Source organism: Phocoena phocoena, chromosome 14 (genome assembly GCF_963924675.1).
Source record: "Phocoena phocoena chromosome 14, mPhoPho1.1, whole genome shotgun sequence".
NCBI lineage: Eukaryota > Metazoa > Chordata > Mammalia > Artiodactyla > Phocoenidae > Phocoena > Phocoena phocoena.
Genome location: NC_089232.1, coordinates 4,601,143 through 4,629,001, shown reverse-complemented (window position 1 = coordinate 4,629,001; position 27,859 = coordinate 4,601,143). Strand labels below are relative to the sequence as shown.

At 44.4% G+C, this 27,859-nt stretch overlaps 1 protein-coding gene across 1 annotated transcript in view; it reads left to right on the top strand.

Annotated features, from left to right (window-relative positions):
* Nucleotides 1-4,196: 4,196 nt before the first annotated feature.
* The window catches only part of SLC9A4 (solute carrier family 9 member A4), a 57,518-nt gene continuing 33,855 nt past the window's right edge, over nt 4,197-27,859 (top strand). The window contains exons 1-2 of the mRNA XM_065891588.1: nt 4,197-4,452; nt 9,516-9,979. Coding sequence (XP_065747660.1) covers nt 4,197-4,452; nt 9,516-9,979 — 720 coding nt within the window. The remainder of the gene's footprint in view (nt 4,453-9,515; nt 9,980-27,859) is intronic.

The following is a 27,859-nucleotide window of genomic DNA, read 5'->3' as shown; positions in this document are numbered from 1 at the left end:
TTCATTATTAAGAATGATGTTGGCTGCAGATTTTTTATAGATGCCCTTTATCATATTGAGGAAGTTCCCTTTTATTCATAGTTTGTTGAGTATTCTTAAAATCAGTGTTAGATTTTGTCAAATGCCTTTGCCTAGTCTATTGAGATGGCCATGTGGTTTTGTCCTTTATTGAGATGATGTATTATATTAAATGACATTTGTATGTTAAAACAGCTTGCATTCCTGGGATTAATCCCACTTGATATAGGTTAGGTTTATAATTGCTATATCCTCTTGATGAACTGACCTTTTTATTTTTAGAAAATGTCCCTCTTTATCTCTAGTAACAGTTTTTTTTCAATCTTCACGTTTATCTTCTCTGTTATTTGTATAGCCACTCTGGCTCTCTTACCATATTGCTTGCGTGGTGTACCATTGTGAACCCTTTTACAGTCGATCTACTTGTATCTTTGAATCTAAAACTGTATCTTCTGTAGACAGCATAGACTATCATTTTTATTATTGTTGCTAACAACTGGACATTTTAACTAACTTTGTAGTGATTCTTGATACTGATTCTCCCCCTCCCCTGCCTCCAGGTTTTGTTGTTGTTTGATTATCTGCTTATTTCTTTGTTTAGCAACTTGGATGAACTATTTCAGTAAAGTCTATTTCTCTACGCAGCCATTTTGCCCTCAGCCGGTAGAGCCTTGGCCATTCTCATAATCCCCTTGACCTCTTCCTCTCTCACCCAGGATGACAGTGAAACCAGGGTTCTCTTTTACTCTCACTGATCTCCCAATGAAGCTTCTATCTGGTCTGCTGTCTCTGTTGATATCACTCCGCACCCAGTAATTGCTAGCTGAAGGATCTACTGTTTTCTACATGCCTTGGGTCAGAAATTGCTCCACAGTCCGATTCAGTTAAAGAGCAGGGTAACTTTCACAGGAGTAGACTTTGAGGCCAGTCTTTGACACTTCTCTGACCCCACAATGGCTCTTCACAGCCATTTATTTCCATAGTTCTTCTTTTAAACTTCTAACTGGTCTACCCTTTCGTGTATAGATATCATGGAGCAACTAGCTCTTCCTACTTGCTCACTACCTAAATGTCCATTGTTTTTGACAGTGCCCTTAGGCTCGAACTTCCCTACACTCTGTTCCAAATAAAACAAGTTCCCTTAGTGGTACTTACGGAGTTCTCTGTTCTATGGGCTGCCTCCCACTTTAACAGAACCTCCATTCCGCTGCTCTGAAAAGGGATACAGGAAGAGCGACCTGCTTCCCTTAGAGAGACACCCCTGCTTTATGAATCGGGTGCCGAACAGGGGCAGTAGCTCCGACTCTTCTCGGCTTGTCTCCCTTTGCACAGAAACTCAGCCCTATGAGGAAGACGGGGCGAGAGGGTTTGGGGCCCTTTATTCTTGGCCTGCCATGCCTGGGGTAGAATTGCAAGCCTGTGAGTAGGGGCTTCTAGAAGAGGAGATCTCTCAGCCGTACTTGCCTGCAGTAGAGCTTGTGCAACACATTTCTTGAGGCGGGGAAAGGGGGTTGATGACAAATACTGACAGCCTGGTTTTCTGGGTAGAAACAGTAGCCCTGGACAGGGAGCTGGGGTTACAAGGGAGCCCCGCGCTCTTGGCTGTGCCCACCTAGAGTAGAGTTTTCCTCACACTGAGCTGGGAAGTAGGAGAAGGAAACAGTCCAGGACACAGACTCTTGCAGGTTTTACCAATATTTAGAAGATTGTCTTCAATTGCTGTATGCTCTCAGTACCATTTCCAGAGACTGAATGGTTGTTTTTGTTTTTTGTTTTTTTTAAATTTTTAACAGTTCTCACCAGTGATGGTTTTCCCACTAGGGAGAGCGTCCAGGGCTCTCATGCTGTTATTCTGAAAGTGCTTTTCCCTTGCTTCTCTTTTTCTCTTACTCTTGCTGTCTTTGGTTTACAGAATTCACGTAATCTTTGTCGTACACTGTTTTGTAGGGAACCCGGATTAAGAAGGCACTTTTGAAAGAACATTCAGGCAGCTGTGTGAAAGTACTACTGCATAGGTGGAAGTGATACCAAGAGTTGACCAGGTTGACGAGAAAACCTCATCCTGGAAGAAGATAGCCGGATGCCACAGAATTCTAGTTTTTCTTCTATTACCCTCCCTATAGTGGCATCACTTATCTGACACCATCAGCTATCAATTGATTAAAACATGTTGTTGTGTATTCACAAAGATTCAGAAACTTAGAGCAGGAAAAGGATACCTGGTATAGCATCTTCATTGTAGAGATGACAAAATTGAGGCTTAAACAGGTAAAGTGACTTTCTCAAAGTCAGTCAGATAATGAATGCCTGAGGACAGACGCTTCCTGGTGCTTAGTTTTGGTTTTTCCACAGAGCACCATGGGAAATGCTCTCTCTCTCTCATTTGTTTTTAGAAGAAACATAAAATAAAATTCAAATAAAAAGATAAAATATCTATTATAAAGAAGTTGTCCATTACAAGGTTATTCATGTAACATTTTCTGTAAAAAAAAATTGACCCAGTATAGTCATCATCTGTGGTCTCGTTTTAGTCATCATCACCTGATAGTCTCGCTTTAGTGACTGGATCTGGTCAATTTTAGAGGCAAACTGTGAAGGAAAGAGAAGAAAAAAAATCCAAATGTGAGCTTTTAATTCTATTGCCTTACTAAGAAGTTACGTCTAGAAGCTAGCTTTCCTCAACATTTTCCACCTCAATTTTCCAGTGATCTTCGCTGAGTGTGGGGCTGAAGTGGGAACTATCTACACGCACTAATATGAATGAAGAAAAAAGCTGCAAATCACCCTGCAGTTTGATATGGAATAGGTGTTGAGATGGTCTATGGATTATGAATAATAATTCTCCTTCTCTGTTGAGCATTGCGACAGAATTCTTATCCTCAGATAGAATAACAGATGTGATTAATAATAGAAACTAACATTTATTAAGCATCATATGCCAGATACTTTACTTGCTTTATCTCATTTAATGATCCTAGCCACTCGATGAGATAGATAGCATTATTCCGTTCCCTCTTTTTAGACAAGGACGCTTTGAAAGGTAAGTGACTTGGCTACAGTCATCTGGCCAGATGTAGAGGAAATAGGAATAGATTCATGGCATCCATCTCAAAATTCTTCCACAAACAGTCTGTTATACTTCTTCTTTTGAACAAATAGGCCGTAATAACACGATTCTTTAAAATGAAAAGTTTGGATGTGCCACAGAATTTTTCAAAACTGGTTTTTAGAGGTATTTCATGGAGCTTGTTCCTCTGCTTGTTCTTTTTTTAAATACTGTGTAAAGTTTATGGAGCGCTAGAGCTTCGTGTTTTGAATTACTGTCCAGACATATTCTATGGTGCCGCCTCCTCCTTCCTCTTTTACAGTGACCACATGACACAGTTTTCCAGCACTGTTCTGGTTTCCAGCTGTGGTCTGGTATGATTATTAATAGGTCTCCTGTACTTTCAGAAGTGCCCTGGTTTGGATGAGAATTACGCGGTCATTCATCCTTGAACCGGTCAAGGTGTAGTATTGTGGCCGCCCACTAGGTGTCAGCAGTGTAACCCCCGCCAGAGAACTCAGGGAAAGCATTTCATTACAAAAGTCATATCTGAGCAAATAATTAAGTGTAGTTCAAGAGCTACCTGCAGCCTCGGCCATTCAAAACAAGTGAGGTAGCAGGGGGAGGAGAGAAGGACGGGGTGCAGAACAGGTAGCTCCTTTTCTAGGATCTGGAAAAGAGGGAGGAATTCTCTTCCTGGTTAGAAGGGCTCTAGTGACATCTGGAATGAGCACCGTGGTGCCCTTTTTAATTTTCACTCACGAAGCGAAACCAGTGTGCAGTGAGGTGAGGAAGCAGCTTTGAATGAAGAAGTATTTTTGCTTCATAGATTGCTCTTCAAATCACGATCGGATGAAGGTCGCACAGGTAGTTCCCTGGGCTTTCTCAAGTCTATTGAATGACTAGATGCGTTTGGGCCAGAGACTGAGTTGCCTGAACACAAATACTTGAAAGGTGATTTTGAAAATATCTATACTCAGAACTCAGTGACGTGCTCGGACTCCTCCCGGAATGACCCACGGACTGTGCGTGTTTCACCTGTGACCCAGGTAGATGCTGCCGCTCTCTGGAAACCCTCCTCACTCCAGAAGCACAGCACACAAAGGCACACACAGTAAGAGGAGCCCACAGCATGGGTTTTCAGACGCTTGTGCCTTTCGGTCCTTGGAATTGGTTGCTCTTCCTGGTGGCCCTCAAGTGTGGTGGAGCATCTTCTGATCTGAATGAACCCACAAATTCCTCTCCCCAGCATGAGCCTGATGTTCGGTTTGCTGCTGCCAGCTCTGAGCCAGCTGAGACGGTATCTGTTTTCGCACTGGATTACGACTATGTGCAAATTCCTTACGAGGTCACCCTCTGGATACTCCTAGCATCCCTTGCAAAAATAGGTAAGGCCCCAAACATCTACCTGGTTTTGGGAGTTGTTTTCCACGTGAGATAAGGTGTGTGAAAATGCCTTGGAGATGGTGAATTAAGTGGATTTTAACTCTTGCTGCTGTTACATAAAAAATTCTATTCCTGAGTCAAGGGAAAGTCATAACTGATTTTTGTCAAGCCGTTTAATACTTCAGGTTGTGTTTTGAAATTTAAGAACCTACTTTTGCGCTCTCGGTTCTTTTGATTTCCTCTCCTTTCAGGGTAACAACCATGTGACATTATTTGGCATCAAAAAATCTCGAGTTCTATGCTTTAAGAAATACGGAGTAAAGTATGTCGAGCTTGGAATGACGCCCGCTGGAAATTTCAGGAACCATAGAATTATTCTTCTGTAAAATGTGCTTCTTTCATTCTCGGCCAAGGAACCATGGGCTTCATCAACGACGCGCATTGTTTATTCTTTAAAAGTGGCATGTGCTCCTTGAAAATTGACAGAAAGCAAGAAACAAGGCAACCAGAAGCAACTCGTATCACTCAGTGATGGGATATGGTGGGATAGAGCTGGTATCTGTCAGTAAAATCTTTGTTTACACCTGAGTCGAATGGAACCAGTGAAGCACCCCTGGTTTCCTCTGTGACATAAAGTGGATTCAAGTTAATAGATGAAATTCTAACCAGGGTTCTTTGTGCCCAAACCAAAGTGATGGTTTCCACTCTGTGACCATTTAATTTCCAAGTTCACCCCCTTGTCTCCTTAGAAACAGCTTATTTCAGAGTGGGAAACTAATACGAATATCTTAATTGTCAAGCATGATGTCTCCTTTGCTTTAGTTATGAACTTTGTTATATGAGTAGATAAGATTGCCTCATTGAAATAGACCCTATGAATCATGTTAGTGCTTGTTTATATGTTTCCTCTGGAACAGCTGTGAAATATGGGGTGAGCCATGAAATCGGGCGGTTAACTCCTTGGCATCAGGATACTGGGCTCTGTCTTTTCATCTAACTCCCTGCCCATGGATGTTGGGGGGCGCTGGCATATTCATTAGGTGCCCGTCATAACTGCTGTCCATTTTGAGCTCATAAGATGTGAAGGTAGAATGAAATTCTTAGTTTGAAGAACTCTTATGCAGTTTATCAAATGACTAAAGGACACAGAGGGTTGCACATTATTTCTGAGAAGGGCTCAAGTAAAAATGGGTTTCCGAAGAGATGGTATTCTCAGTTCAGAGCTAGGGGTCTAACACCTGTCATGCAACCGTGTGAATACTGAGAACGTTCAAGTTGGTCTTATGTGATCTTGAGTTTTCCTTTGTCAAAATGCCAGAGATTCTGACTCCACCCACTCCCTTCCTTTTCACAGTAATGGGTGAAGTTGGTCTGGAATCAGGAAACTAGCTGATTCCACTGACTAGCTCTGTCTTTCTTCATCTCAGTTCGTTCATCTGTGAAATTATTTCTGAGATCTCTTTTTGGTACAGATAAGAATTTTCTAATGGAAAAGAGGCTTCTATTCTATATCAGTGAACATCTCAAGGCGCAAAGTATATGTTTTATATTAGCATAAGACACAGATTGTCCTTTAGAGGTGTTGTGTGTGCCCAGACTACATCCACAAGTTCAGAGTCCTGTAAGGACGCTATTGTTCATAGAATCACTGTTTAAACGTTCTTGATTTTCATGTGGATGCAACTCAACGTACTTTAGAAAAAGAAAATAACTGAAGTAGGTTATCAGTTGGATCGTGGTTATTCAAGCACAATTTCATATTTACTGGCCTTTAAGAATTCAGATTATTTTTATATTGTACATGAAAAGAAGGTCAAATTTACTGAATATATACTGTGATGCAAGTACTGGTCTTGTAGCTTTATATATGGTAGCTTGTTCACCTGGGGCAAAAAAATAATAATAAAGACACAAAACTTGAACACTTAAGGAAACCATATCGCTTTTTTAGATTCTATATTATAAATCTTGAATCAAAATATAATTAATAATCGCTCTTATTCTTTTATTCCGTCATTTTATCAAGACACATTTCTTGAGCACCCAGCAAGGTGTAGGAATGATTGTGGTCCCCAGCCTCAAGGGGGAAGATGGGTGAATCTAGAACTGCCTAATAGGTGCTCCGATAGGGCCATCTTTGACTTTCAGGCTGGACTTTGTTATTCGCGGCCTTTTAAGTTTCAGGCCAGGGAACTAAAACCTCAAAGTGACTGACTCTATTGTCCATTATGGAAGGGGAGCAGAATTTTGAAATGCGAAATTCACATAGCATTTCCCTTAAAGGGCCCTGCTTACAGGTTAAACCCTCTTCCTGCTATCACTGTGTAGATGGAACCTGGCTTCAGGCAGGTGACATTGGATCCATTTCAGGAAACTAGATCCCTGGAAGCAGGGCCAGACTGGGGAGACACAGGGCCTGAGAGAATTACACTATGGGCTCTTCCGCCTACTTTACATATTTCAAAAGTTAAGTGTGGTTAAAATGAGCACTAACTGAAGAAGAAGGAGGAGAGAGGAGAAGAAGGAAGCTGTTATTAGGAAATGGACAGAGCAGGACCTTAGAAGGAGGCCTTAAGCTGGTCTTGAAGCCAGTGGGCTCTGTGGTTTGGAATAACGTCTCTTGATGCCCCATTGTATTAACCTGCCTGCTGATGGTGGGTGGAGCAGTTCAAAGCTGTGGTGAGGGAAACCCACGTGTTTTTGGATGGCTGAACCTAAAACTTCCTAAGGAGACATTCCATGGCCCCAACACCTATGGGAGGGAGCCTACATCCTTAGCCTTGAATTTCAGGCCCTCCATTGCTTGGTCAAAATCAGTACACTTCCAATAGCCGGGTCATGGAAACAACCTAAATGTCCATCAACAGAGGAATGGATAAAGAAGATGTGGTACATATATGCAATGGAATACTACTCAGCCATAAAAAGGAACGAAATCGAGTCATTTGTAGAGACGTGGATGGACCTAGAGTCTGTCATACAGAGTGAAGTACGTCAGAAAGAGAAAAACAAATATCATATATTAATGCATATATGTGGAATCTGAAAAAAATGGTATAGATGATCTTATTTACAAAACAGAAATAGAGACACAGACATAGAGAAAAAATGTACGGATACCAAGGGGGAAGGGGGGTTGGGAGGAATTGGGAGATTGGGATTGATATATATACACTATTGTTATTATGTATAAAATAGATAACTAATGAGAACCTACTGTATAGCGCAGGGAGCTCTACTCAATGCTCTGTGGTGACCTACATGGGAAGGAAATCCAAAAAAGAGGGGATATATGTATACGTATAACTGATTCACTTTGCTGTACAGCAGAAACTAGCACAACATTGTAAAGCAACTATACTCCAATAAAATTTGTTTTTAAAAATCAGTACTCTTCCCAATTAAAATTTGCTCTGGCCAGATGAATCTCCTCAGTGAACGTCAAAAATATCTGGCTGGGCCATCCCTGTCTCTCCCCTCTTTCTCCTGGAGTTCTCCCCTCCTAAAATGCCTTCCCTCTGTTGTCCAGCTATGTAAGTCCCACTCATTCTCCAAAACCTGTTCAACTTCTCCTTCCCATGCAAGAGCTTCTCTGATGAACAGCTGACCTGTTCATTCATTCATTTATACACTTAAGAAAGATTCTTTTAGCAATTAGACATGCTGTTATGGACAAGACATCTTGCTAAGCGCTTTGGGGAGATATAAAGATGTGTGCCATCCTGCCTGAGTTGGAGGAGTTTAGAGATTAGTAGGGGAGAAAAGTCATGGACCAAAAATGGTAGAAAGGGATCGTTGTTGAACAGGTACAGATAAAATGTTACAATAATTCAAAGGAGGACATATTATTTCCTTGGGAAGAGATTGGGAGAAGCTTAGCCTCAAGGACTGAGCAGAGGACCAAAATAGGGTGGAGAGAAGGACAATGCAGGCAATGATAATAATACGTAAAGACAAGAAAGGAGGCCTCCAGGATGAAAAGGCGTGAGCTTGGCTATAAGGTAGGATGCATGAAGACAGTGCAGGGTGTGTGGGATACGGACTCGGGGAGAGCCCCAGGTGGCCTGCTGTACCTGGATCTCTTGTCATATTTGTTGGTATATTCAATATACACTTCTCTGTATACTTGTACATTATATTGGCTTTATCTTCTTATTCGTTAAGAACGTTTCTAAAATTTCATCAGTAGCTGAAATTGTAGAAAACATGTTTGGTCCCTCCCCCTCCCAGGACTTACAGTGGGTTGTTCTCGTCACAGGGATGCTTAACAAATACTCTGTTTAAATTCCATGAGACGCTTTGTGTGGAGTCTTAGGTGGGGAATTGAACAATCAGATAACGTGGTGTAGAATAGTCATCTGGTAGCAGGATGTGGAATAGACCGGGAGGGGGAGGGAGAGGGAGGAAATCAGGAAGACACCGCAGTAAGTAGGATGAGAAGTGGGGCGGTCCTCAGTGAAGACAGTGGCTGCAGGAGTGGACAGAAGGAGACGGACTTCCGGGGCCGCTAGTGGGAGACGTAACTGATGAAACAGGTTGCCAATTGCACGAAGGGGCAAAGGTGACGGGGTCCCCATAGGAATGCGACTTGATTTCCTCTCAAGTGGCCGACTGGGTGGCAGTGTCATTGGTTAAATAAAGGAAACAAAATAAAGACTTTTCATTTGTATTCATTTGTTTGTGGTGGAGAAGGAAGTGAGGTGAGGTAAGTTTGGAAGAAGCTGGGGTTTACGTCACTGTGATAGACTCTTGCAGGAGCTTCAAAGGTGGGTTTTGCATGAGAGCAGAAGAGTTCCACCGCTCAGATCCCTCAGGATGGGGAAAACAGGAGGGCACGGCTGGCTGAGAAGATGCTGGAACATTCACTGAGCATGGAAAGCACTTCCTCACACCAAGCCACAGCCACACTTGCAGCTCCTGCTACAGATGGGTGCCGAGGCTGGGCCCGGAGATGCCGCCATCTGTGTGGCTTTGAAAGGCCTCTCGCACACCCCTCCCCTGGTGTCCTGGGGGCCAGAGCCGGGTTATTTGCCAACATCTAAACGTGGTTCTCCGCTCTCCGCAGGCTTCCACCTCTACCACCGGCTGCCGGGCCTCATGCCTGAGAGCTGCCTGCTCATCCTGGTTGGGGCCCTGGTGGGCGCCATCATCTTCGGCACCGACCACAAATCACCTCCGGTCATGGATTCGAGCATCTACTTCCTGTACCTCCTCCCGCCCATCGTCCTGGAGGGCGGGTACTTCATGCCCACCCGGCCCTTCTTCGAGAACATCGGATCCATCCTGTGGTGGGCAGGGCTGGGGGCCCTGATCAATGCCTTCGGCATTGGCCTCTCGCTCTACCTCGTCTGCCAGGTCCAGGCCTTTGGCCTGAGTGACGTCAACCTGCTTCAGAACCTGCTGTTCGGGAGCCTGATCTCGGCGGTGGACCCCGTGGCCGTGCTGGCCGTGTTCGAAGAGGCGCGGGTGAATCAGCAGCTGTACCTGATGATCTTTGGGGAGGCGCTCCTCAACGACGGCATCAGCGTGGTGAGATGCGGCCCCCCACCGTCCCCAGGGAGACGAGGGGCCTGGCGGGTGGAGAAGGCCAGGCAGGCCTGGGCCTCAGCAGGACAGAGATGGGCCAGGGCAGCGTGGCCCCAGGTCTGGCCACTGCTCTTGGGATCTGCACAGTGGCCACGCTTACTCACTACACTGCTTGCCTTCCACTGGCTTCTTTAAAGGAGAGAGGAAGTATGATTCTTTAGTCAATTCGGTGTTTCACGGAGCAAGCAGAAACTATGGCCAAAGGCTCTTCTGGGTTTAAGGCTCTTCTGGGTTTAAGGCCCTTCTGGGCTTTCGCACTAGGACAAGCAGTACTTGTGTCTTATTTTCTCTCAGTCACGGGACCTCACCCTCCTTCCCTTTATATGCTTCCTTTTTAAGCTCTGTTTTAGATGATGAAGTTAAATAAAAGGTAGGGGTAGGGAGAGAGATGATGGAGGATTTGCACAAATGCATTGGCTTGTATATCAGTCTCAATTCCGTGACTCCCACGGAGAATGTGACGGAGCAGCTTTGATTAGGAGTCCTTCCAGAGAGAGGCTGAGAAGCGTTTACAGGCCAGATCAGCGCAGAGCATTAAGGCCCGGAATGACTTTGGCTAGAGGTGCTGAACTATTCCTGATTGGCTGCCGCATTGCCCAGTTTCCTTACATTACTGCAAACCTTCACCAGGAGTTAGTCTATGTGATTTTATATAAATTTTGATGTACTTTTCTTATTCTTACATTTATATCACGTTACATAAGGAATACTAGAATGCATTTTCAGTGTAAAAGACTTAAATAGTACAGAATTATAAAGCACAAAAGCCTCCGCCTGACCCTCTTCCCTCCCCCTTGGATCCAGTTAGCGTTTCTCTCCCCATTTTTATCATGGACACGTGCATATACGTACGCAGATACAGATGTATTGATATATCATTCTACATAAAGTGGGTGGCATTAAGTCATATGTACTGCTTAGATGTAACAAATCGTGGACTTCTTTCTAGGTCTTTTCCACTGTTGCAGAGTATTTCATAGATTACGTTTATAAAGATTTATGTAACCAGTTCTTGATGGGTGAATATTCAGGTGATTGTCAAGTTTTCACTTTAAAAAACAGTGTTGCAATAAGTATTCTTGTTTCTGCATGCATCTCTTTTCGTACTTGTGAGTCTTTTTACAGGGTATATTCTTGGAAGTGAAATTTTGGGGTTAAAAGTAGGTATACTTAAAAATTTGAGAGATGCTGCTATAATCACCTCCTCTTCATTCAAATGATGAAGGAGGGATTCCCACCAGAAGGTTATAGAGTGACACCGATGCTAAACAGATGAGACTAATGACAAGTGTGTTCGTCACCTATACTCACAGCCCGGGGTAGGAGACCACCGCACACCATGCCGGGCCACATGGGTGCTGCACTGGGGAACCGAGTGAGCTATCAGGGACTGCGGGAGGAACTAGTAGAAGGATGGGGTACCTCCTGGTTCCTAGGGGATGATGTGATTGACTTATTAGTTTTTATTTAACAAACTTTCATTTGGTACCTATTGTGTTCTGGGCACAGTGCTAACTGCTTGGGTGGCAATGATGATGAACGAGACGAGGTCCCCTGCTCTCTTTTGTGTAAATGTTTATTTTATATTGGAACATAGTTGATTAACAATGTTGTATTAGTTTCAGATGTACAGCAAAATGATTCAGTTATGTATATATACGTACCTATTCTTTTTCAAAGTCTTTTTTTTTTTTTTTTTTTTGCTGCATTGAGTCTTTGTTGCTGCATGCGGGCTTTCTCTAGTTGCGGTGCATGGGCTTCTCGTTCCGGTGACTTCTCTTGTTGCGGAGCACGGGCTCTAGGCACGTGGGCCTCAGTAGTTGTGGCGTGCGGGCTCAGTAGTTGTAGCCTGCGGGCTCTAGAGCGCAGGCTCAGTAGTTGTGGCACACGAGTTTAGTTGCTCCGCGGCATGTGGAATCTTCCCAGACCAGGGCTTAAACCCATGTCCCCTGCATTGGCAGGCGGATTCTTAACCACTGCACCACCAGGGAAGCCCATCAAAGTCTTTTGAGTAATTCCACAGGCTGTCAGGGAAGTGATCCCCAGTACACATGGATATACGAGTACCGTGCCTGGTCCCTTGATAAGGAGGGTAATTGGGCTGGGGGACCTTACCGTGGGGTCAGATTGCAGGAGGAACTTGCAGTAGAGCCATTCAGAACCCTTCTCACTTTACCAAATATATTAAACCTTAATTTTAGTTTTTATGTATACGGCTGCCAAGGTTTTCCAGAGATCTTTATGGGCTTGCATTTCCACACATGGTGTATTAAGTGCATATTTCCTTGTATCATTGTCAACAAAGGGCATTGCTTTCTTAATGTTTTCCCATCTAATGAGCAAAAAAGGATGACACATGTTTGCTATAATCTGCATGATGATACTAAGCATCTTTTCAAAGATTGTGGATCATTAGTGTTTCTCACGCTATGAATTGGAAGTTCACGTCCTTTCAGGGTTGCCAGACTTAAAAAAAAAATACAGGTTACCAGTTAAATTTGAATTTCCTATAAACAATGAGTAATTTTTTTATCAGCATGTCCCAATTATTGTATGCAAATATCGCTTCTTGTCAATTTTTCTTTGAGACCAGTTGCTGTTTTTTTTCTTTTTTAATTGATTTGTAGACTCATTAAATTATCTAAACTTGAAGCTTTAGATAAACTTTAAATTAGCTAAACTTGAATGTTACATAAAAAGCAAACATTTTCTCCCATTCTGTCACTTAAATTTTTTTTAAGTCATGTATCTTCGATCTGTAAAAGTTTTAAATATGTATGTAGTCAAACCGACTAACGTATTCTTTTATTGCCCTGGGTTTCACATTTTGTTTTCCAAGACTGTGCCTAACCGAAGAACACGCACACACGTTTTGTTTTTTAATTTTTCTCCCTTTTACAATTAATTATTTAATTCACCTGGCACACAATTCTTTTAGTGTTGTTATTCATAATTTTCTTTATTTTTTCTTTTTAAATTTTAATTTATTTTATTGAAGTACAGTTGATTTCCGTTGTGTTAATTTCTGCTGTACAGCAAAGTGACCTAGTAATACACATATATACATTGTCTTTAAAATTCTTTTCCATTATGGTTTATCCCAGGGTATTGAATGTCATTCCCTGTGCTGTGTATCAATAGTAGGACCTTGTTGTTCATCGTGGCACACAATGTTTTATCACGAGGACTTTATGCCAAAGTGGATAGTACTGGGGGGAAAAGCATTTGAAAATAATCCAAGATATCCGGGGTGGATTCACCAAGTGGAGGAGACCCACACTTGAAGTCAGAAGCCAGGTTATTCATTCATAATGAGAATCTCTAACTATTGAGCGAGATACTAGGCTCATCAGACCTGCCTGTTCTTCCCTGCTGGGCGAGCATCTCAGAAAGCCAAGTTGTCTGCCGGTTGCCAGGGGAGCCTGGACTCCAGCCTGCCATCCCATTTACGTATCTCATTTCTCAGTGTGTGGCCCTCAAGCCACCTGCCTCAGAATCCCCCAGGTGGGCTTGGTGAGCACTCAGATGGCCAAAGAGCAATGACTCTCTGGGAATAGAGCCTGGGAATCTGTATTTTTAACCAGCACCTCAGAGGATGGCTGATGTTTGGGAACTACTTGTTCATGGCCTTTAGATGGTGAGAGCTGATATATCTTGATCTAAAACGATTCTACGTCTGGGAAAGGTCTGGGCTAGATTTGTCTCCACCCATTCTTTCTTCAGGTGCTTTCGTCCTTTGGGTTTTGTTACAGCGGAATAAGTCCCCTTGGCTGGGAACCAATTCCACCTCCTAAGGCACCCCTCTGAGCCACGATGCCTCCGTTTCACAGTTTATCCAGAGAGCATCTCATTTTACTCGTATCCAAGTTCTTTGGGGTCCCTTGCTGACTGTAACCCCACGAAAGCAATGCCCTTGAGGGTGCTCATCTGTGTCAACATCAAGGCCACCTCCTGGCAGCCCATTCTGAGATAATTATCCAAATTTCCCTTCCTAAATGGTTACGGAAATTTAGCAATGACGATATCACCTCACTTAATTTTCACAGACCAAAAAGCTCTTTCTTGATACAACCTACAAACGTTGTTGCCGAGTTGCCGAGACATAGTCTTTGTTAATGACCCACGAAAACATGTGGCTCTGTTCCCTCTGTGGTGTTGCCTCTGAACTTGAGACTCACTTCAGCCTGAGTTTTCTCTAGACTTTACATCTAGAGCCAATCACAGCCTGGGGTTTCTTTGCTAACTGCATTTGTTTGACTTTCCCAAAGTTTAATTGTTTCCACTTGGACTTTCTTTTTGAAATGATAATTTCCCAATAAAATTGTAATTCTCAGCTGACCAGAGTATTTGCTTGAGGGCACTGCTGTGACCTCCACGTGGTGAAGCTGCTGCGGTGCTGGCTGGCTCCGGGGTGGGGATGGAGGTGCCCACACGTCACTCGGGGTCACCCTGGGGTCACCCACAGCACAGTGATATTAAGTGTGTGCTGGGGCACTTCTGCGTCCCTGCGTGAAACTGGAGAAGCTCGGGGCCGGATTTAGAAAGCAGTTTGAGAGCAACTGGTATTTAATGCAGTGCAGTTGTCTTTTGAGCCAAGGGCCTTGGACTCACCCTTTCACTGAGGAGGGAGCCTTCCCGAGGGCAGCCGTCACAAGCGGGCTCTTTCAGCAGAAAGTCTGAGTCATCCAGAGAGAGACCTGTGATTAGTGGGTTACATGTGACAACTTTGCAGATCCTTGTCCCACGAAAAGAGCTGCCTCTCACTAAAGAGGAGATGCTCCAGAGGAGATGCAACCATCGAGAGAGCAATGAACCTGACCCTCCAGGTCTCTTGTCCACTTAATTCTCCCTCTCGCTGAATATTTTAGGTTATGACTCCAATCACGAGAACTTCCTTAATGGTGGGCAAAGGGAGAAGAGACAAAACCCCAGTAGCTTTCAAATAATAACTAGTATCCCCAGTTGAAATCTCATGGCCAGCATCATAGCAATAAGAGAGAGGCAGCCGCTATACCCAGGCCCTGTATGGGGTCACTTGTACATTTATTATTTTATTAAATCCTTAGAGTTTACTGTGAGGCTGAATTAATAGTCACATTTCACAGATGAAGAAAATAAGGCAAAGGGAGTACAATAGATTGCACAAGGGGATCCTGCCTGGCCATGACAGAGCGGACGTGGGTGCCCAGGTCTGTCTCTTCCCAATCTCTTTTCTTTTACTCTCACCTTTTGAATTTTCAACTCATGGAGCTGAGAGGAACAGGAGAGAACCAATCTGTTACCTCTGAGGAGACTGGGCTCATGTCCAGTTGGTAGGGAATCCAGTGCTTTCTCCAAAACAGGACTGGCTTGTTTGGCCAAATCCAGTATGTGGCTCCGGGCGAGATTCTGGTCATCTCTGTGCCTAACTCCTGTAAAATTGGGGTGGTGGTATTACTTAGCTCGTAGGGTCACTGCAGAATTCCCATTAAGCTGTTAGTGTACTGAGTGTTCAGCTTGCAGTGAGAACCCCAGGCATGTTAGCTATTACTTTTCATCACACCAACTCAGGGACATGCCTGGTGGTTGGCTCCCTCTTAACAAGCATTTGGTTTTTGGTTTTTGGGTTTTTTTTTTTTTGCAGTACGCGGGCCTCTCACTGTTGTGGAGAGGAGCACAGGCTCCGGATGCGCAGGCTCAGCGGCCATGGCTCACGGGCCCAGCCGCTCCGCGGCATGTGGGATCTTCCCGGACCAGGGCACGAACCCGCGTCCCCTGCATCGGCAGGCGGACTCTCCACCCCTGCGCCACCAGGGAAGCCCGAGCATTTGGTTTTAAACACGGCACTGCTTCATGTATTGTAGGCAGATCGTTCTTATATTTGTGTTCCTCCCGGGTTTTCCTGCATCAATTTGCTGAGTAAGCAGCAAGGTGATGCCACCACGGTTTGTATCATCTTTTTGCCCCATGTCCCCTCCTCCACTTCACCTGGGAGGTGCCGGCATCCCCCACTGAGGTTGGAACCCAGGCAGCCTGGCTCCAGAGCATCTCTGCTCCTAACTCCTACTTCATGCTGGTTCTTCGCCCCTCCCTCTCTCCCCACCACTTTCTTTCCCTCCTTCCTCTGGTGATGTCTTCATTTCACATCTTGCTGCCACTGTAGTCCACTCTCTAGGCATAAGGTGGACGAGAGAGTGGTAGAGGGAGCTGCAGTGCAAAAGTTTCTGAGCAGGACCCTTGGGCTCGTCACACTGGCAGGCATTTTATCTGCTTTTTCTTCTTAGAGCTTTGTAACAACCTACTGTGGCAGGATTGCTGTCCCCGTTTTGTGAAGGAGCAGTGGTACTTAAGAGCAGAGGACCCGCCCTGTCCCCAGATGTCTATCCACTGAAAAAACTGGCACAACGTGAAAGTCATGAGTTAAGTTGTCTGGGGCAAAATGTGGACCATAGCCTGGGAGATAGCCTCTCAGAGAGCTTGGATGCCCTTCTCCAAAGAGGTCAGAGGGGGGATCACATATATGTGATATTGGTGAAGGGGGTTCGTGGAGTCAAAGCGCACACTTTGGCAGAAGGTTGCCGCTAGTCACGAAGAGCAGGTGTCACCGTTAATGATTTTAGTGTTTTTCTAGATATGAGAAGATGCAAGAAATTGGGCTCATGAAAGCTTCTCCTGAAACTATCTACCTGGGGCACAGAGAGCCTCATTCCTGATCTCTGCCCTGAACTCCTTTCAGGGGGTGTTTGAGGTCAGCGACTGCAGAGGCCGTTGGTTTCATCCTTGTAGAACCCGCCGGCGAGCAACAATTTTCAGTTGGCACGTCTGTGCCCGCATGTCTGTACTGGCCCTTCTTGGTCCTTTGAGCCTCTCAGGTGAATTACCAGATCTCCAGGTGCTTACGTTTCTTCATTGTTACTTTTATTATAAACACACAGACTGTCAAGGAAGTCATTTATTGAATATAATTTATTCTATGCGGCTCAGTATCCAAAAGATATAGTCCCACTGCTTTTCCCAGCCCACAATCAGTAACAACAGTTTCTTAGCATTGACCTTATACCTTTCATTCAATTTGCCCCTCTATTTATTATGCGTTCTTATTGCTGGCATTAGAGCCTGAATTTCCTGATCCCTTATTCTAGAATTCCTTTGACCTCTTCTCATCTCCTCTTTGCATCCCTTTATCAGCCCAGCTTTGCTGACTAGTTCCTTGTCGACCCTCATGATTTTTCTCCTAAGGCCTCCCGCCATCATCGTAGGACCCAGCAGGGAGCTCTGAGCATCACAGATGCTGAGGCTGCCTAGGAAAGGCTGTGCCCTAGCTGTGCTGTGACCGCAGCCCTCCTCCTCTGATTCCCAAGAGTGACACTCCGCTTGAATTGGGATTTGTCAGGGAAGCTGCCAGCAAACCAGGGGGCTCCCCCTCTGACCAGCTCCCATCACGGAACTTTGGAATTGCTCCCTGAGACTAAAGGGTAGAGGTGGGATGCAACCACGGGTAGGCACGCAGGGAGAGAAGAGTCTCAGTGTCCTTCCTTGCCGCACCTTCATGGAGTCTGTGGACGCTGTCCTGGGCACTGTGCACACGGAGATGAGCTGAGCGCCTCTGCCCATCACTCAGTGATGGGGGATGGTCATGGACCCTGCCGGTGTGAGGATGCCATGGCGAGTTCAAACCAAGCTAGATGGCAGGGAGCAGCTTGCCAGAGGAAGCTGCGTCTAATCCGGAAAAGACTTTTTAAAACGTTCATTTGAGGGTGAATTTTCCTCCAGGATTCTCCCTGGTTTATATTTTCCTACCTCAAAGAAGTCCTAGCTCCAGGAACATCCCATTCAAGAGGCAGTAAATTGTGCCCAAGAACATGGACAGTGAGGCCAAATGCCTTGGTTCTAGTCCTGGCTCCTGTACTAGTAAGCTGTGTGACTTCAGATGAGTGACTTAACCTCTCTGGGCCTCAGTTTCCTTTCCTTTCCTTTCCTTTCCTTTCTCCAGTTCTGTAAACTGGAGATCAGGTTATTTGAGGGTTAAAGTAAGTTGATACAGGTAAGCATTTAAAACAGTGCCTGGCACAGGGTTCAGTACAAAGTGTTTCTAATATTATGATTTATAAGAAGAAATATATATTTGGGCTTTGTCCCCATCCAGGGCACAGAGCTCATTAAAACCCTTGAAATTTCCTAAGTGAAGAGAGCCGCCTTTTGTTATGCTAATGAGGCGAATTTTGGAAAGCCCCTAAGTAACCTAAGGAAGGGGGCTGTTTGCCAGTGGAATGGACTTTGTGAGTAGGGGGTTGGAGCTTTCAGTCTCCCTCCCTAAACCACCCACAATCCCCGCCTCCAGGAAAGGAGCTGGAGATTGAATTCAGTGACCCATGGCCAGTGATTTAATCAACCAACCGCAAGTAATGAGGCCTCCATAAAAACTCTAGGGGATTGGGTTTGGAGAATTTCCAGGTTGGTGGAGATTCGGGGAGGGTGGAGCTCCTGGAGAGGGCATGGAAGCGCCTCACCCCTGCCCCAGAACTTGCCTTTGGCCCAGAACTTGTCCTAAGCATCTCTCCCACCTGGCAGTTCCTTTTTCTTTTCTTAATTAAAAAAAAAAAATGTTTTATTGGAGTATAGTTGATTTACAATGTTGTGTTAGTTTCAGGTGTACAGCAAAGTGAATCAGTTATACGTGTACAGATAGGTCATTACAGAGTATTGAGTAGAGTTCCCTGTGCTCTACAGGAGGTCCTTATTAGTTGTCTATTTTACATACAGGAGTGTGCATCCCAGTCTCCCAATTTATCCTTCCGCCCCTTAACTCCTGGTAACCATAAATTTGTTTTCTACATCTCTGTAACTCTACTTCTGTTTTGTAGATAAGTTCATTGGTACCCTTTTTTCTAGATTCCACATATAAGCGATATCATTTGATCCCTTTGTAGTAAACCGGTCATCTAGTGAGTAAAATGTTTCTCTGAGTTCTGTGAGCCATTCTAGCAAATTAATCGAACCCAAGGTGGGGTTGTTGGAACCTCTCAACTATGGCAGGTGGGTTAGAAGCCCAGGTGACAACCTGGACCTGCGATGGGCATCTGAAGCCGGGGGAGAGGTTGTCCTGTGGGGCTGAGCCCTCAACCTGTGGAATCCGACCCTGTCTCCAAGTAGATGGTGTCAAATTGAGTTAATTGTTTGATGGTGTGAGAAAGAAGCACACACGTTGGAACCTGTGTCAGGGTCGGTGTGTTATTTATAGAAGTCTACCTCCATGAGTGCCTGAGAGCCACAGAGCCTTCCTTACAGCCTAAGCGATGCCCCATCTGTCTGGACTTGGCAGTCTCAGCTTTTCCGCGAGAAGCGCTGACACAGACCTGAACAGACTCTCTCTGGGGGAGTGTCGGGCGATGTTTTTCTTGGCCTCTTTTTATCTCCTTATTTACCTTCAATTTTTGCATGTTCCTAGGAAAGGAGGAGAGAGGCTGCAGATACCTTTACAAGTAGACAGTTTCCTCTGGCCAAGAATGTGGGTATATACAAGGGAGGCGTGAACCCAACAAGTGTGGTCTTGAGCAAATGACTCCATCCTTTTGTGCCTCCGCTTCCTCATGTGTAAAATGGGAATGTTTAGTCTGACCCCAGAGGGTGTTTCTGTGGAGGCTGTGAAATCAGACACACAGACGCCGGCACCTGGTAGGTGAAGAATCAGAGTCCCGTTGCCCTTCCCGGGTTCGAGGGGAGGTTCCACGCAAGATGGACCATCTGGTTGGTGTCTGTCGGCCTGGAAATGGGGATCAGGCCTCAACCCCAGATGGACACTAGGCGCACCACCCTCCTAGCACCAACAGGGAAGCGCCCACCCGGCCCAGGGCCCAGGCATCTTCCTTCTGGCCTGACTCTCATCAGAGCCGCTGGAGGTCTGCCTGGTGAGCTTCCCCTCAGATCACAGCTGCCATTGGTCATCAGTTACGGTACTGGCCGTGGAGCCCGCGGGGGTGTGTGTGATGCAACACATACTTGGACCAGGTTGGGCAGTGGGAGGGGCTGGGAGAAATGAAGGGCAGAGGGCAGCCCAGGGTTGGCCCCAGCAAACAAGGATGTTCGGGGGGGTCAGATGTTCACCAACAGAGAAGCCAAATTTGACTCCTAAGCTTTCCCAGCTGGGAGACACCTTTACATTCCCATGCCTGGGGTTTCAGCTGTAGGCTCTTGTTAACCAGAAGCCTGAAAGATCTGCTCCTTGGGCCCGTATAAATAATTCAGAGATGCGCTCAGGCCGTGCAGGGTCGCAGAGGGACACTTCAACCATAGGTCACTGGAATTCCTCAAATCTGTTTCAGAAACACTGGTTTGGTTTGTTGTCTTCTGGTTGAAGAAACAGATGAATTGAAGTCTGAGGGGTACAAGTGGGTTTTCCAGCAGCCTGAGCTGTGAGCCCCTGGTGGGTGGTTAGAACTAACTCCAGTTTGCAAGGGCAACAAGAAGAACTGATCCTCGCTGGTTACCAAGGTGTCCTTCCTTTGTCAGGAGGTAGGGTTGAGCAGCTATGGAAATGGATTTGGAAAAGAAACACTTCTCGGTAGAAAAGCAAACTCTAAACCGGGGACTCCAGACAGCCAAGAGAGTTTCCGAGTTCAGTGGTTTTCAAGAGACTCTCCCGCCCCAAAGAGCACGCCTGCAGGCGTCCTCAAGGGTGTGTCAGGTGTGTCAGGCTTTGGTGTGGAAAAAAATCTGCTCAGGGTCATGTGAGCAGTGCCACGAGCTGGCCGTTTGGAAGAGGTGGTGAGCAGCTAGTCTGTTCCCCCGTGGCTTCCTCGATGATTACGTAAAACGAACAGTCTCTGGCAGAACCTGTCCTGCGGCGGGCTCTGTCACATCACATCCAGGTGATGGGTCAGAGACGGAGCCGTTGGTTCTGTCCCCAGGCTGTGGTTTGCCCCAGTTTCCTCCTACTCACCTGGGATCACGTAAGCGAGCATTACACTAGCAGCACGGGAGAAAACGGAGAGCTCACGAAATCCAACTACTTTATGTCAAAGTTTAGCCCTGTTTGATGGAGACAGAGTTCCCTTGAGTCTGAATCTTTCATTTATTCATTCGTCATTCATTCATTCATGAAAAAAAATGACTGAGCAGTACGTTTTCTCAGAAACTGCTCCTTCTGTAACAGAGAAGGGCCAAATCTGACTCCATGTTGGCTCTGATTTTTTAACTTTAATCTTTGCTTTCTGCCGCTTTTGTTCACTAAAAGGACACTGTCTATACACAATGGCCTGCCTCGGGGAACCCCGCCCCTCTGCCTGAAGGTTAAACCAAAGTGCCTTTGTTCAGGGAAGCATCCGGACCCTGTCCACCTGCGGATGGCGGCAAGGAACAAGAAATGAACACATCCCCTCCCCGAGGCTGGCCATTCCAGGGGGTATTTGCAAATCTTATGGCCTTTTTACTCTACTTCCTCATCTCCTCCCTCTCTCTGTGCTATAAAAGAAACTGGCATCCAAACCGTGAAAAGATGGATATTTTGAGACACTAGTCTGCCATCTTCTCAGTCTGCCCAGCACCTCATCTCCAGTTTATTAGCCCTGTCGTGCACCCAGCAGAGCAAACTTGGACTCGGTAACATTTCCACTGTGTCAGACTGACCCTCTCAGAAGAAGCAAATCACTGAGCTAGTCTTCAGTGAATTGACATCTACTGGTCACAACTGATGTTCGCTTTTATAGTTTAAAAAGTTTGGAGGTTAAACAGCCTTAAAATGTCTTTTCCTGTCCTGCAGGTGTACTAGCACCAGATGGTGAAAGTCAGTCCTCTGGGCGTTTGCATGGAGGTGATGGGAGGGGAAGATCGCTCAGACTCAGAGGGGCCAGGCTGGGCGGTTCCTTGAAGAGGTCATGGCTGAGGAACAGGGGTGGGTGTGGGTGTATGATTGCTATTAGCTCTGAACTGCTAAGTTGCATTTACCTACAGGCCACTGAAAAGAAATTTGACATAGTTTTAGAGATAGAAGTCTGGAGCCTGGGGGAAAGATTGGAGGGAGATACGTATGTAGGAGCCCTTGGCAGGTAGGTGGGAATAGCAGCTATGAAATACAGCCCGTCCTCTCCCCTGCTGTTCTTCAGGCTGAGGAGAATGTTCAGACTTTTTAAATTGAAAAGAATTTCCATAAAGAAACATCTTTGCTGTGCCCTAAATCAATAAAATCCAACTGCTTACTTCTCTTTGGTAAATTTTCTGACCTCCGCTTAGGTCATCTTCCTGGCCTTTCTGAGATTATAAGCAGCTAATGATCAAGGATGTCAGTCCTAAGAGAGTCGGGAGATCCCATGTTTAATCTCCTGTCCTGAGTTTCAGATCTTTTTTCCCTTCCTTTAAGGAGTGAAGTATAAAAGCTTTCTGTCCCTTTTTTTTAGCTTTTTTTAAAAAATTGAAGCATAGTTGATTAACAATGTTGTGTTAGTTTCGGGTGTACAGCAGTGATTCAGTTATATATATACTTTTCCAGATTCTTTTCCCATATACAAAATGTTGAGTATAGTTTCCTGCTATGAAGTAAGTCCCTGTCGGTTGTCTATTTTATACACAGTAGTATGTATATGTTAATCCCAAACTTCTAATTTTTCTCTCCACCCCCCTTCCCCTTCGGTAACCATAACTTTGTTTTCTATGTCTGTGGGTCTGTTTCTGTTTGGCAAATAAGTTCATTTGTATCATTTTTTTTTTCAGATTCCAAATATAAGTGGTATCATATGCTATTTGTCTTTTTCTGGCTCTATCATTCTGGAGACTGCTACGTAACTGCTGGGTTTCTTATTTCTTAGTTAATTTCCTTTAATAGTCAAAGAAAGTGGTTGCCAAGGAACTGCTCTATGACAACTTATCGTGCCAGTGCCCTTTCATACAAAATGGAAACTTAACGGGATTCATTATTTAATTTCCTGTGTCAGGCTGATGAATACAATTTGTGTGTGTGTGTGTGTTATTCTCTGTACCTTTCCAGCATCTGATGTACAGTGAAGATCATTTCTGCTGTGCGGTGCTGTGACTCTGAACTTACAATTTTTTTTTTTTAATAGATCGTTATTGGAGTCTAATTGCTTCACAATACTGTGTTAGTTTCTGTGGCAGAACAAAGCGAATCAGCCACATGCAGACACCAATGCTTTTTTACAGGTGTAGAGTCAGTACTTAGTTAGGCTGTTTTTTTAAGGAACTGGGTTTATGGCAAGCTCAAGCAATAATGATTAACTTAAAAAATACGCAAGACAATCAGGAAGACATAGATCTTCTATTAGTCCACTAAGGCTGCCATAACAAAATACCACAAGCTGGGTGTCTTCAACAACAGAAATGTGTTTTCTCACAGTTCTGGAGGCTGGAGCCTTTCTTCCTGGCTTGTGGCCAATCACTTGCTTTGTCCTCACAGTGGCCTTTGCTCTGTGTGCACTCCTGGTGTCTCTTCCTTTTCCTTGTAAAGACACCAGTCCTATTGGATTAATGGCCCCACCCTTAAGACCTCATTTTAACTTAATCACCTCTTTACAGACCCTATTTCCAAATCCAGTAACATTCTGCAATTAAGACTTTATGAATTTTAAAAAGTTTTTTATTTATTTATTTTTGACTGTGTTGGGTCTTCGTTGCTGCGCGCGGGCTTTCCCTAGTTGCGACGATCAGGGGCTACTCTTCGTTGTGGTGTGCTGGCTTCTCACTGCAGTGGCTTCTCTTGTGAAGCACGGTCTCTAGGGGCGCGGGCTTCCGTAGTTGTGGCGCGTGGGCTCAGTAGTTGTGGCGCATGGGCTCAGTTGCTCCACTGCATGACCAGGGCTCGAACCCGTGTCCCCTGCATTGGCAGGCGGATTCTTAACCACTGAGCCATCAGGGAAGCCCAAGACTTCAACATATGAATTTTGAGGGACATAATTCATCCCATAGAAGACCCCACAGTAACCCAGGAATAGGAAGTTCTTTATGAGGGGTCTCACAGAGGCTGTCACTAGAACCTAGCTGGTTTTAGTGATTTCAGATCTTATCTTACAGTCAGCATGGACCAGGTTATGTTCTGGTAATAAACCTCCCTCCAAACCTCAGTGATCTACAGTAACAAAGGTATAGTTCTTACCTACACTTCTTGTCTTCTATTGGCCAACAGAACCCTCTATCTATTCTATTCTATTCTATTCTATTCTATTCTATTCTATTCTATTCTATTCTATTCCATTCCATTCCATTCCATTCTATTCTTCAGGATCTGGGCTTATAGAGCAGCCATTGTGCTGAGCCCTGCCGGTCTCTGTGCCAGAGGGAAGGAGAGGAGATTCATGGAAAGCCTCACCTCTGCAAACAAATGCCCAATCCCGTAAAGGACATATCGCTTCTGCTCAAAACTCATTTAAACACAAAATTTGGCCAGGCAGAGTCACATGGTAGAGGCTGGACATGCAGTCCTATCAGATGTCTTGAAGGAAAAGCAACACTGGGTGAACAGTGCGAATAACGATCGTATTCTCACCCCAGGGCCCCTCCATAGATGCAACTTGGCCACTTGTTCAGACTGCTGCATTTTTGTAGATCTTTGCATTTCTCTTCCCTCTCCAAGTAGCTTCCACATAATCTCCTCCATCATCTGTCCTCTACTCCTTAGCTGTTATTATTCAGTTTTGTGTGCTCATAACGCATCCCTCCTTATGGCCTCTCATAATCTCTTTATCTGCCTCATTAGACTTCTCTGTTCATCCACACCTGGTCCATTATCTCCAGACTTCTCAGAAGACATGGTTGCTACAGCTCATAACTGAACAGAGGGTTCACCTCAAGCTACTTCACGGTCCCTAGTCTATGAACACATTTCTCAAGGGTCTGTCAACTCCTGTTCTTGAATGAGAGGTCTCTGGTTGAAAGTACTGTAGCCACACAAGTCCCCTCCCCCTCAGATGCTTTGTCATAGATGTTACCCTTACAAGGAGCCATGAGCATGGTGGTGACTGTGGTGATCAAGTCTAGGGGGATTGGTAGTCAAAAGTATGCAGTCAGTTATCATTAAGCTATCAGCTCTCAGTGTCAAAGAAATCCAGGAGATTTAATATTGTGAAGAGCTTTTCCACTCCAGTTCTTAAGGATAGTTAAACGTCAGTACGTTTAATGAACCTACATGGTTATAAGTTTTCTTTATTTATGTGAAGTGGTATAGTGTTAACCCGGAGTGTCCTGTAAAAAGTTAAGAAAGTTATATTGTAGAGTGCCAGTGAACATAATGCAAAGAGGTATGGCCAATAATAAAATTATAGAAGAATTCTAAAAAGTATTCAAATAATCAAAATGAATGCAGGAAAAGAACAAAACCAGAGGAGGAGGAGAGAAAACAGGTAATAAAATGGTAGATCTAAATCCAAGCATGACAATAATTATACTAAATCTTAGTAGGCTAAACACTCCAATTAAAGGTCAGAGATGATCAGAATTGATTATAAAGCAAGACCCAAGTACATCCTATTTGCAGGAAACACAACTATAAAGATGCAGACAAGCTGAAAATAAATGGATGCAAAGCTACACCAGACGTATGGTAGACCAGGCATTAGAATGCTGGTGTGGTTATATTAATGTCAATTAAAATAGACGCAAAGGTAGAAAATTTTACAAAGATAAAGAGGGACGTTTCATAATGACAAAAAAATGTCCATTCATCAAGAACACCTAACAGTGATGCACGTGTACGCACCCAGTACTAGGGCATGAAGTAAAAATGGACAAATTTAAAGGAAGGAAATGACAATTCCACAATCACAGCAAGAGTTTTACTACTTTTCATTTAGAAAATGATAGAACAGATGGGCAAAATGGCAGCAACACACTGAGAAGCTGAGCGCCATCAACCACCTTCTTCTAACGGATATTCGTAGAGCGCTGTGCCCAGCAACTACAACACATACTTTTTTTTTTTTTTTTTTCTTTGCGGTACGCGGACTTCTCACTGCTGTGGCCTCTCCCGCTGCGGAGAACAGGCTCCGGATGCGCAGGCTCAGTGGCCATGGCTCACGGGCCCAGCCACTCCGCAGCATGTGGGATCCTCCCAGACCGGGGCACGAACCCGTGTCCCCTGCATCGGCAGGCGGACTCCCAACCACTGCGCCACTAGGGAAGCCCCATACATTTTTTTCAAGTTCAAATACCATGCTCATCAAAAAAGACCACATATTTGACTGTAAAAAAAAGCCTCAATAGATTTAGAAGCCATGCAATCAGAGTGTGCACTCTGTCCCCAGCAGAAGTAAATTAAAAATAAATTACATTAAGGAATATCCCAATATTTGGAAATTAAACAATACACTTCTAAATAATCCATGATTCAAGCAAGAAATTACAAGGGAAATTAAAAAATACATTTAACAAATGGAAAATGTATGGCTTTAAATGCTTAGAGTAAAGATTTTAAAGTTCTAAAATTAATGACATATGTTCTACTTCTTCAGGTAATTTCTTCAAACTAAAGAAAGGAGAGCAAGGTAAATCTGAAGTAAGTAAAATAAAGGCAATAGTAAAAATAATAATAAATGACAATAATAGAATAAATAATAAATTAAAAGCTATAAGACATCTTGCCTGTATCTTAAGAAAAAACTTATTCTTCATAAACGCTTTCAAAAATAGGAGTGATCGGGGCTTCCCTGGTGGCGCAGTGGTTGAGAGTCCGCCTATCAGAGTGGCTAGAGTTGATGGGATATGGAACTACTGGAAATCTCATACATTCCTGGCAGGAATGGAAAACGATCCAATGTCTTTGGAAAACAATTTGGTAGTTGCTACAGACTGAACGTCTGTGTCCCGGGGAAATTCATATGTTGAAATCTAATCCCCAAAGTGATGGTATTTGGAGGTGGGGCCTGTGGGAGGCAGTTAGGTCATGAGAGTGGAGCCCTCATGAATGGGATTAGTGTCTTCATAAAAGAGACACCAGAGAGCTCCCTTGCCCCTTCTGCCATGTGAGAACACAGTGAGAAGACAGCTATCTAAGAACCAGGCTTTCACCACTGAATCGCTTTCACCACTGAATCTGCTGGTGCTTTTATCTTGGACTTGGCAGCCACCAGAATTGTGAGAAATAAATTTCTGTTGTTTATAAGCCACCCAGTCTATGGTATTCTAGCCGCTTGTATAGATGTAGAGAGCAGTTTCTTACATTTTTAACTTGTATCTACAGCGCTACCTACCCATTCTACTCCTGTATATCCAAGGGAAATGAAAACATAAGCAATATCCCAAGAGCAAAAGCTGGGTGGTGGGCAGAAGCAGGAAACCAATGTCCTTCAACAACTGAATGGATGGACAAATTGTGCTTTAGCCATATAGTGGAATACTACTCAGTAATAAAAAGGAATGAACCACTGATCCCTGTAACAACTGCTGAGTTGAAGAAGCCAAACACAGAAGGGTCTGTACTTTATTATTCAATTTATATAAATAAAAATTAATCTATGGTGACAACAGGAGAACGGTGGTTTCCTGGTGTCAGGGTTGGAGGGAGGGATGGACTTTTAAAAAGGAATGAAGAACCTTTCGGGGTTTGTGGAATTGTTCTAGATCTTGACTGTGGTTATCTTACGGGTGTATACAGTGGCCAGAGTTCATTTGTTTTAGATGCAGCTTACCATATGTAAATCATTCCTCAATAAAATTGATCAAGAAAAATATATCAGCACGTTTGAAATCGACTCTCCACCTCTGCTAACGCTTGGGTGGTGGGCTGCTGTCGTTGGTCATCATTCTGTGTGTTGAAAGGTCTTTGCAAACTTTTACAGTGGTATCCATAAAGGGTTACCAGTACTATGATCTTGGGAGGTTGGTGAGCTTGTTAAAAGTAACAGG